This window comes from Garra rufa, chromosome 17, assembly GCF_049309525.1.
Source record: "Garra rufa chromosome 17, GarRuf1.0, whole genome shotgun sequence".
NCBI lineage: Eukaryota > Metazoa > Chordata > Actinopteri > Cypriniformes > Cyprinidae > Garra > Garra rufa.
This window is the reverse complement of record NC_133377.1, coordinates 9,836,254-9,848,291: the sequence shown is the minus strand read 5'-3', so window position 1 is coordinate 9,848,291 and position 12,038 is coordinate 9,836,254. Positions and strand designations below refer to the sequence as shown.

At 36.0% G+C, this 12,038-nt stretch overlaps 1 protein-coding gene across 1 annotated transcript in view; it reads left to right on the top strand.

The window, feature by feature from the left end:
* The first annotated feature begins 822 nt into the window (after positions 1 to 822).
* mylipa (myosin regulatory light chain interacting protein a) overlaps positions 823 to 12,038 on the top strand; it is a 31,801-nt gene continuing 20,585 nt past the window's right edge. The window contains exons 1-2 of the mRNA XM_073821992.1: positions 823 to 1,020; positions 2,694 to 2,884. Of these exons, the coding sequence (XP_073678093.1) occupies positions 934 to 1,020; positions 2,694 to 2,884 (278 nt within the window). The 5' untranslated portion in view covers positions 823 to 933. The remainder of the gene's footprint in view (positions 1,021 to 2,693; positions 2,885 to 12,038) is intronic.

Below are 12,038 nucleotides of genomic sequence, written 5' to 3'. Positions count from 1 at the left end.
AATGAGTGTTTGAACCTTCTGTAATAGTTGCATATGAGTCCCTCAGTTGTCCCCAGTGTGAAAAGATCTCTCAAAATCATACAGTCATTGTTGGAAAGGGTTCAGATACACAAAAATGCTGAAAAGCCAAAGAATTTGTGGGACCTGAAGGATTTTTCTGAAGCATAGCAGGCAGTTAACTCTTGATACTCGAACAACTATCACTAAACAAAAAAATAGCTGTGGATCATTCAGGTAACAACACAGTATTAAGAATCAAGCGTGTGTAAACTTTTAAACAGGGACATTTTTATAAATTCAACTATTATTTTCTCTTGTGGACTATATGTAAACATATTTTGTGTGAAATACCTTATTCAGGTCAGTACTAAATTAAAAATAGCATGCATTTTGTATGATCCCTTTTTTGTATGAACATTTTGCAGATTCTGCAAGGTGTATGTAATCTTTTGACCTCAACTGTAGATAGATCATCATGATAAATGGCACCTTAACTGATGTATTATTGGAATATCAGATGAAAAATATAGGAAGAAATGTATTTATGGTTAATTTGGGGGGATAAAATATATGATTAGTGATATGGTTTGAACTCGAATATCTTCATAATCAATATAACGCACCTGTAGGGGACGCTAGTGACGTCTACAGTATTCACTACTACAAAGTGAACATGGCAGGTTTTCTGTTGCTGTCAGAGCGTTCGCTGTAGGCTTTGATGCGCCTCTTGTGATTGGCTGTGGCAGCGGTGGGCGTGGTTTCATCAGCGCTTAGTTTATATAGAGCAGGAAGCGCTCAACCACAGAGAAATAGAAGGCTTGAGGAAAGTGAGCGAGGGCTGATGTAGGGTGCTTGGAGAAGACAACAGTGAGAGCTGTTTGTAGTATTTTTTCGTACAGGACGGGTAGACCAAAGACAAAACACCTCTCCAAAATGCTCTGCCATGTAACTCGACCGGACGCGGTGGTGATGGAGATTGAAGTGGACGCGAAGGCGAACGGAGAGGACTGTCTGAATAAGGTGAGATGATGAATGAAAGTCTTAGTGTGAAATAGATGTGATGTTTGAGATCAAACGTTGAACATTTTATACCATCAGCTTTCGTACAATATAAGCTCAAATGTTGAAAAATAGAAGCTGTAGCCTGAGCGCGGAATGAATGAGTTTATACGAAGCACATGGAAACTTGATATCAACAACAGTCTGTTTATGTCATACATTTCACGCGTTTATTTAGGTAAACACGCCTAATTATTTTCAGCATGTTCTTAAAGCATTTTTAAGTCACATTCGATAATTTCTTGCGTTAGGTCCTTCAGAGAAATGATCGAATGTTCCACTATATAAATTATTTTATAGTTCCAAAACAAACGAAATGTTTTGCATGATAATTAACAGACACAGAACGTTGTAGGTAACGTTAGTTAGACGTTAACGTTATTATCTTCAGAGAAAAAGATGTTTAGATACTCCAAACAATAGTGTGTGCATGTGTGATGGCATGCTTGAGGAGGAGGTTACTAGAGTTCATTCGCTTCAGCAGCAGATGTTTGGCTCATGCATGGAGATACTACACCCCCTTTAACGCAAATGACAAAGTGAAACGTGTTTAAACACGTAACATTTTATAATACATTTTTACAGGACAGCTCTTAAGTTGTATTGTCTGATTTGCACACAACTTTTTGGTCTAAAACGTTTTCGTCTAGCACCAGTTTAGAAAAAAACAATTGTTACCCTAAACCACAAAACCAGTCAGAAGGGTCAGTTTTTGAAATTGAGCTAAAGCTAAATTAAAAAAAGCTTTCTATTGATAAATGGTTGCTTATCATTTGGCTGAGATACTATTTAAAAATCTAGAATCTCTGGGTGCAAAATATCTAAATATTGAGAAAATCGCCTTTAAATGAAGTTCTTAGCAATGTATATTACTAATCAAAATTAAGTTTTGATATATTTACAGTAGGAAATTTACAAAATTTCTTCATGCAACATGATGTTGATTCTTTACTTAATATCCTAGTGATTTTTTGGCATTAAAAAAAAAAATCTATAATTTTGACCAATGCAGTGTATTGTTGGCCATTGCTACAAATATACCCATGCTGCTTAAGACCGGTTTTGTGGTCCGAGATCACAAATAAAATTTGAGATGAATGTAACATTGCATTCTCGTGATGATGTAACGAAGCTTAAAATAGTGAATTAATTTGCTTGTGTAAGCATGTCATCTCAGGATATTTTCATGAACTGTATAAACTATAGCATAGTGCACTAAAGGCATCATTTTTCCTCACTGGACATCAGATTTGCCCTTTAAAGGGATTTTTCTCGCCTCTATTACATAAGACTCTAGGTGGAAATTATCTCCTCAGAATCTTGATAAACTAAAAAATGAAAACTTCAAACTCTGTTTGTTTTTGATCTTGATTTGTTCAAGTAAGCCACAACATTTTATCTTAATTGTGCTTATATTATAAGATAAATGCATTTAGCAAGGTTTAAAGTTAAAGGAATTGTTCATGCACAAATAAAGGTGAGTAAACAATGACAAAGTCTCATGAAAAAAAGTAGGAAATTACTTGAGTCACACACAAAAGGAGATGTTGGACAGGCTAGGCTGCTCTTTTTAGCACTTTATTTAAGAAATTCTGATGTTTAACAATGTCTCTCTCTGTTTTTGTTGGTGACAGGTATGTCGGAAGTTGGGAATAATTGAGGTGGATTACTTTGGGCTGCAGTTTTCTGGCAGTAAGGGAGAAAACCTGTGGCTGAACCTGAGGAACAGAATCTCCCAGCAGATGGACAATCTCACGCCTTGCAGACTACGGCTCAGAGTAAAGTTCTTCGTGGAGCCTCATCTAATTCTGCAGGAGCAGACGAGGTACGTTGATTGTGCATAAACGTGTATTACCAAAAGTAATAAATGGATATTTTTTTGAGGAAGTTTTGACTGGGAACATTTCATCATCGTCTGTGAGTAGAGATGTTTTTAAACGTCCGCTGTAATACAGTAAAAAAGATTTCAGCAGAATAGCGACAGGAAGAAAGGCAACTGAGCATGTGGGTGTATGAATGTGTTACATTAGTGGAAGTAAAGCCATTTCTCGTGCGTTCGCTGTGTCTAATGCGAATTCCGTGCCTGACTTGAGTTGTATCTTGTGCCTGTGTTAAGATATAACCGCAAAAATCTAAGGCATGTTACATATTAAATATTCATTTAACAACGCTGGTTTTATGAGTGTACTTTCAGCTTCACATCAGCTGAAGTCATGTGTCTCGATTAGAAAAGAAGCACTTTGCACAGTAGCCTGTAAAGTTTTTTTTTTTTTTTCTTCTCTCGCAGTACAGTGGTTTGCCCTGTAGTAACCCTGCTCCCTGTGGGTTACTGTAGGTCGTTGTGCTATGAGCGGCAGCAGGAAATGTGATCCCCTGCTCAAAGGCTCCTACCCACAGAGACTGAGCTGGCAGAGTCACCACCACCTCATGCTCTTTTATTCGCTGTAACTGTGGAGTTTTGTTACTACTTTTTGTCTGAGACTAATGTGGAGCACTGCTCAAAGGATACAAGTTAGTCTAGTAACAGCATTTGTTGAGTTCTTGTTCAAGCGGGTGCATAAAAGTTACTGTAAAGTACAGCAAAACACAATAAATGTTACAGCGCACATTGTTTTGAAAGTATAAGCACAAGACTTAAGGTGCTAGCTCACCAAAGAAGGGAAATTCTGTCATTTACTCACTTTCATGTTGTTCCAAATCTGTTTGACTTTCTTCTGTGGAGATATTTTGATGAATGTTGTTAACCAAACAGTTTTGGTGACCATTGAGAAAAAGATATTTCTTTAAACTGTCTCATTTTTTACAGAATTACAGATGCGGTCAAAAGTTTACATCCTCTTTCAAAATCTGCAAAATGTTAATTATTTTTCCAAAATAAGAGGGATCATCCAAAATGCATGTTATTGTTTATTTAAAACTGACCCTAATAAGAGATTTCACACAAAAGATGTTTACATATAGTCCACAAGAGAAAATAATAGTTGAATTTATAAAAATGACCCCTTTCAAAAGTTTACATACACTTGATTCTTAATACTGTGTTACCTAAATGATCCACACCTGTTTTTTTTTTTGTTTTGTTTTTTGTTTTTTAAATAGTGATAGTTGTTCATGAATCCCTTGTTTGTCCTGAACAGTTTAACTGCCCGCTGTTCTTCAGGAAAAATCCTTTAGGTCCCACAAATTATTTGCTTTTCCAGCATTTCTGTGTATTTGAACTCTTTCCAACAATGACTGTATGATTTTTAAGATCTGGCTTTAGAAGGAAAAACATGCCTTAGGAGCCAGGGGTGAAAACTTTTGAACAGAATGGAGATTTTGGAAATTTACCCTAATCTTCAAATTCAAAAATTGTTTTTTTTTTACCCATGGCTCTTACTGCATGTTTTTTTTTTTCTCTCCTTATCCCTTTTAATTTAGTAAAATTTACATTTTGCAGATTCTGAAAGGAGGGTGTAAACTTTTGACCTCAACTGTATGTGCAAATAGTGTGACTAGTGTGACACTATAGCAAATAGTGTCGCTTATCCTTGTCCTTTTAGTTGTATAATGTTTTCTACTTCTGTTATGACCATGGTCACTTTTGTTAATTAAAATGGTTAAATATTAGATGAAAAAGCTAAAAATATTATGTTTGCAGTTAACTGAAATAAGCTTAAGCTAAAATGAATAAAATTAAACTAAAATTAATAAAGCTTAACTACGTAGAAATGTAATATAAATGTTAAGAACTAATAGTATAAGCCCGTAACAAAATTACTAAAATTTAACTTAAGTTATAGTAAAAACTGAAAATATTTTTTTTAAAATAAATACTATGAAAGTATATAAATAATACTAAAATAATGCCGTTATAAGTGCTTTAACTCTCGAAAGTGCAACTGCTGTTTGTTTACTACTAAGCTTAGTAAGTGATTCTAACAGGCTAGTCTTGTGTCTTTGGAAATGAAAGTGTATTTTAACATTTATTGTGTTGGCCTGTTTACTTTTATTGTAAGTCCCAGACTGTAAACTCTGTCTACTGTAGCAGAGTTAATCATTTTCTGTGGTTAGGGACATTCTGCCATAAATTCTCAACGGAATTTCATTCCTGTAGTTCTTTGAAATGAAACTGCCCACTTTTTTTCTTTCTTTTCTTAAATTAAAGAAATGAAAGCTTTGGAATGAGGCTCTGCCACATTCAGAAATGAAATTAAGCCATCAGTCTGAGCTTTTTAAGCGCTCCAGCAGTCCTCCCTGGAGATAATTTGACTGGGTAGTTACAATGCTTGTCATGTAAATGAACTCTGTCAGGACATTGGTTCCACAAATGTTTGCCTCTGATAAAGAGAAGCAAAGACAGGTGTTAACAAGATTTTTATTTATTTAACGTCTGTTTTGTTACTCCACTCTCTCTTTCTGCTTGTAGGATGTTATAAATATGGTCACATTCTCACTCGTACTTCATTAGCTTCAGGTTGTGTGTGGCTTTGCAGTACCATTTTCAACCTCACAGTGAGTTCTCAGTGCTCCTCCGGTATCTGCTGTGTGCTGTTATTTGATAGGCGGCCCATTTTGGAGCCCCGTGTTCTGTATTCTCCAAGCTCTGCTGGGTCCTTTTCAATAAAATGAAATGGGATGGCATGCCAGATCCCGCGTCCTCTGGGCAGAGCGACTCTGGCAGGGGCAGCTTGTGCATGTACGCTCGCTTCCGTTTCCTGGACAGTGTTCTTTTGTAAGGATTTGTCCCCTTTTTTTGGTTTAGATGGTCTTCTGGTGACCTGAGGGAGATTAGTGGGGGTCACTGACAGATGGCGGACAAGAAGATTGAAGGATTTTTTTTTTTAGGGGGGAGGGAAAAACTTGGACTAGTGATTGAAAGTTGCACATGTTGCGCTTGTTTCCACAAGGCTTCTTGATTCTAGGTGGAGGGACGTCGCACCCCCAGAGCCGCCACATGTAATTCCATTCAAGCTGTTGAGGCACCCTGGACGGCCTTCCAAATGGCCACAAAAACAGCTTACAGTGTGTAAAAGTGTGAAGGCTGACGTGTTAGGAAAATCTGAGATGGCGGGGGTTGAGATTTGGTTCTCATCTCGATGTCGACAGAGAAACAAAGCTTTGATCAGGCTGAGATTGAGTATTTGGAAGAGAAAATGTGAGGCACGTTGAATAACAATGAACACAGTTATTGTGCTCTATATGTGGCAGGAGCTGGCAGCGTTCAGAATGGAATATTAGCATATTGCTTACAGCACAGTTACACGGAATAATGCCTTTTTATAGAATGTGGGATGATTAAACATTCATAAATGTTTCAAACTGTAGTATGTTCGTTTTTTTTCCCCACAAGCGACGTCCAGGTATTATGGATTGGAGTTTTGTGTAAGAACTGCCCAAGTCAGGAGAATGTGAACAAAGGAGTCCAAAAAATATAAAATTAAAGCCAATACTCTATTAAAATGAAAGAAACTTAAACGTTTTAAAAGTTTGGTGTTGGGATTTGTAAAAATGTTTTTCTTGATAAGTCTCTTTTTAAGGTTCGTACAAGGCGCTTGAAGTACTTGAATTTGACTTTTTGAAATTTAAGGTTTGGTAAACCCTTGAAAATAGCAATATTCCTGAAGAGGTACTTGGAGAAGTGCTTAAATTATTGAAAGACAATGTATGTGATTTATAAATGTAATGTTATTTTGTTGTGTTTTTGAATGCACAAAACAGAATTTGAGAGAATTTAAAGGATAACTATTGCCAAAATGCAATCTGGGCTGTTTTTTTTTTTTTTTTTTTTTTAACTGTAAACAAGACAAACATGTATCTAAAAGCATAATTACGACAAACAAGCCGCTTTTGAGATTGACCGTGATTTCGTTTTGTGGTCAATGGCCGGTGAATGGGAGTACTAGGGGCATAACTTTGAGCGCATCAAAATCGATATTTTTACAACACTAAGAAGGCTCGACACACCATGAAACTTTGCTCGAAGTATCGCCTGGGTCTCTTCACATGAACTCGAGCATTGAGAACATTGTGTACACAGAGTTTACTAAAAAGAAAGGTTTTGAACAACTCACTTTCACTGCTTGAGTTTCCGCTCGCAGCCGTCTTGCCAGTCAAGAAGTGTCGATCTCCGAATGCGAATGAATGGACTCCATAGGATGAAATATTAGGCTTATATGAGGCTCTTTTTGCAACTAGAAGGTTAATATTTTTCACTTGCGACAAAACAACGAATTAGCCGTGCATTTATATGGATTTAGGAGCTATCCATCCTCGCATTCGGAGGCAAATGTCGTGGCAAAATGGTTCACTCGATCTAAGTCAGATGATTCGCTATCAGCGCTCAAAGTCCTGATCTGATTCTGATTTGATTCTGAAGAGCGTTGATCGCCAGTTTTTTTTTATTTGGATTGTAACTTCAGAGCACGGATTGTGAATCATTTGTTTCAGATTTTGACTTTAAAGCAGGTTCGTGAATCGTTTGTTTACCGATCAGGATTTCTGAGCGATTCCGCAAAATATATATATATAAATTTTAACTTGTAGAAAATATCAAACAAAACAAATAAGTTAAAAAAAGGTAGAAAGTCTGTCTTAGTATCTTAAAGTATACACAAATACAAAAAGAAAATGAACAATGGTTTTACTATAGTAAAAGTGTAGTATAAGTTGTATTACTTTTAGTAGTAATACTTTGCATGTGCTTCACTTTATTTCTGACATTTTCTTTCTTTTTTTTAAAAGTAGATTTTTATTAATCTACTTCTTTTTTTTTTTTTTTTTTTTTAAATAGAAGACATTGTTGGATAAGTGAGATCACTGATTGAAGTCCTTGAAAATCAAAAAAGTCCTGGAATTTAATTTTACAATATATGTCCGAACCCCAAATGCAGCTCTCCAAAGCTGCATTTGTTTGATAAAAGTACAATAAAAATGGTAATATTGTGAATTTGAACTATATATCACTTATAGCCTTTAAAATGATTTTTGTTTTTAGCCTTTCATTTTAAAAAGACAAAATGGTATAGAATTTTAACATCTGCCATTTGAAAAGAGTTCTCATCTTTCATATCAGCTTGAATTTCAGTATCCTTGCTTCCTCCAAAAACACAAAGTATAAAACAGTCTTGTCAAAGTAACCCATACAAGAGTAATGGACTAAATGAGGAAAGTGACGCCCATGGAAGAATATAGATGGCTGCCTGGCATTTCTGAGTGTAATTCCGGCTGCTGTCGCATGAAAACAGTCCTTTGTTCGCTTTTTGGCACTGTTGTAGATTTGTGTGTGCCGACATGCATGCATGATGCGACCCAGCCTCCAGCCACAAGGGTCATGTTCTCTAACCTTGTTTGTGCAATGACCTCTGGCCTACTTCGACGCTGTGTTCCACTGTTCATCGCATTGACTGGCAGTGAGCTCTGGCATGCGTTCACCACACACTCATACAAATGCAGCCTGAAGCCACATGGCTTTCCCCACAGAGATTTGTTAAGTAGACTCATGTATGCGCATGAAATCTGTCATTCTCTCTCATCATTTTGTGCCTGGTACTTTTGATGTTATCTTAGAAACTTGGTGAACATCTTCCAGCCACCTACAGATGCCCGAAGAGCTTATTTATGACTGAAAGTAAGCTCATGAGCAGACATGCACACTACAAATGGATGTGAAAGGAGTTGATTCAACCTGTGCTGGAAGTTACAAAAAAGTACTGTGCAAGAAATGACGTTCATTGACTATGGAATTGGTTTTTCCATGGTACTGTTTGATTACCATATGCTTGTCTTATGATGTTGCTGTTAACACACTTAAGTCAATATGAAACAACCATAACAACCTTCAAATCAATTTACTTCTGTGATATGATACATTTCTGAGGGAAATCTAGTATAAAAAACTATTTTTATACTAGATTTTTCTTAAGAAAAATCCTACATTTCCCACAAATTGTTTGGTTTTTCTGCATTTTGCCGTATTTGAACCTTTTCCCACAATGACTGAATGATTTTGAGCTCCATCTTTTCACAATGAAGACAACTGAGGGACCATTACAGAAGGTTCAAACACTCACTGATGCTTTGTCTTTCAGAAATTGATCGGATCTTGAAAAATGTGGCCGAAAATTACTCACCAAGGGGTGATACTTTGTTTCAGTTTTTTTTTTTAAATTATGATTTATACATCATCTGAAAGCTAAATAAATTGATGTATGTGTTAAAATACACTGTAAAAAAAAAAAAGCTGTAAAATTTACGGGAAAACCCTGGCAGCTGTGGTTACCAGAGTTTTTCTGTAAAAAATACGGAAGCAATGTTTTACATTTTACGGTTTTCACTTAAATATACAGGTAAATACCGTAATTTCAGATTTTTTTTTTTTAACTGATATTATGGTGATTTACCAACCTTTTGAAGTACTGAAATCTGTTTTGTAACTTTGCAATACACTGATAACCACCAAAAGCAGGTGGTGATGACAACATCACATGATCAACCAAACCCCATCACAAGGAGGTTTTAAATAATAACATATATAGAAGGTGCACCTTGTCATTCACACAAACACTAAACACCATCATGGTAACACACATAAAACTGATTTAATGCAAAAAACATTAATTTAACAGCATTATATGTAACATATAACCCTAATGTACAAAACTGCCAAGAAAAATCTAAGAAGAAAAAGTTATTTCCACAAAAAACATCAAATAAAAAAAATGAAACACAGGGAATTCTGGGAATGTCAGTTTACGGTTATTCACTGTAAATTTTACGTTCTTTTTCACTTCAAAAAACGGTATACTGCCGTAAAATTACATGCAATGTCCAACACAGTTTTTCACCGTATATAGAAGGGGAACTTACCGTTAACCATATCACAGGTTTTTACTGTAGCATTTTTACAGTTTTTTACCGTTAAATTCACAGTCATTTTTTACAGTGTAGGACAATATTTGGTCAAGATACAATTACTTCTATTATTATAAATCAACTTTAAAGTTGTCCAAATGAAGTCAAATTGTTTTGAGATATTTACAGTTGAAAATTTACAAAATATCTTCACGGAACATAATCTTTACTTAACATCCTAATGATTTTTGATACAAAAGAAAAATCTATCATTTTGACCCATACAATGCATTTTTGGCTGTTGCTACAAATGTACCCATGCTACTTAAGACTGGTTTTGTGGTCCAGGGTCACATATGATAAATATACTTTCTGCCTTGGTCTATAACAAATAACCAAAAATTTGGTGTCCCTTGACAGTTTCTGGAGTCGAAAATGTATATAAGAATAAGAACAGGCCGCGCACTGAACCCTGCTGCACCTCGGCTCCTATTTGGGATGAGAACTCTGCTCAGGCTTTCACACTTTCCCTACTTCCTTTCTATCTCTATCTGTACTGTTATGTAAGACGCACTAAACAGTGCGCAGGCCTCTGAATGCTGAAGAGCCCCTTATATAAGACCCTGAGCGGGCCGAATAGAACAGCTTCTGCTTCTGTAGTCCATTATTATGACAGTTCCTCATGTTCATTAGTTTAAGTGCATGTTCCAAAAATAGATCCTTGTACTTCCTCGCTGGAGAGTGCTAGTGGATGATTGCCAGATAGAAGAAATGTTTACTAGTAGAGCAAAAGGGGATTCAGCACAAATGACTGTGTTTCCAGTGCTTGGACATCTCTGTTTTGTGTTTTAATTATGGGCTGGGGAAAGTCCTCAAACGAGGCACGGTTTAAAGATAACCACCGGCCTTGAGGGCCTAATCCTGCTTACAGCTTTACTGGATCTTTTGAGGATCAGAGCCGCACCACCTCTTCTCCCAACCACAAACACTCACATGTTAAAAGAAACGCCACCCTCCAAAAAAGGCATCTTTTAATCTGCCCCGCTCTATTTTCGGTGTGCGTAATCAGACATGGTGTTCAAACTCATGTCAAGCCAAGTGTTGGCTGACGTTTTTAAGACTCTTTCTGGCAACGTCACATTCTATCTCAGATTGGGAGTCAAATTTAGCTTCATGTGACAGAATAAACAAACTTCTCCCTAAAGCAAAAGCTCTAATTAGCATTTTATTATTATTTTTCTTTTCTTTTTTTACCATTGAGGTCAAAAGTTTACACGCACCTTGCAGAATTTGCAAAATGTCAATTATTTTACCAAAATAAGAGGGATCGTTTAAAATGCCTGTTTCTTTTTTTTTTTTTTTTTTTTTTTTTAGTACAGATCTAAATAAGATATTTCACATAAAAGATGTTTACATATAGTCCACAAGAGAAAATAATTATAAAAATTACCCCTTTCAAAAGTTTACATACGCTTGATTCTTAATATTCTGTTGTTACCTGAATGATCCACAGCTGTGTTTTTTTGATTAGTGATAGTTGTTCATGAGTCCCTTGTTTGTCCTGAACAATTAAACTGTTCTTAAGAAAAATCCTGCATTTCCCACAAATTGTTTGGTTTTTCTGCATTTTGCCGTATTTGAACCTTTTCCCACAATGACTGAATGATTTTGAGATCCATCTTTTCACAATGAAGACAACTGAGGGACCATTACAGATGGTTCAAACACTCACTGATGCTCCAGAAGGAAAAACCATGCATTAAGAGCTAGGGGGGTTAAAACTTTTAAACAGAACGAAGATGTGTACATTTTTCTTATTTTGCCTAAATGTTTTTTTTTTTTCCCATTTAGTACTGCCCTTCAGAAGCTACAGAAGAAATGTGTATGTTTCCCAGAAGACAAAATAAGATAAATTTACCCTGTTCTTCAAATTCAAAAGGTTTTCACCCCTAGTTCTTAATGCATTGGTTTTCCTTCTAAAGCATCAGTGAGCGTTTGAACCTTCTGTAATAGTTGCATCCCAGTCTCTCAGTTGTCCTCAGTGTGGAAAGATGTATCTTAAAATCATAGTCATTGTTGGAAAGGGTTCAAATATTCAAAAATGCTTAAAAAAACAATTTGTTGGACCTGAAGGATTTTTCTGAAGA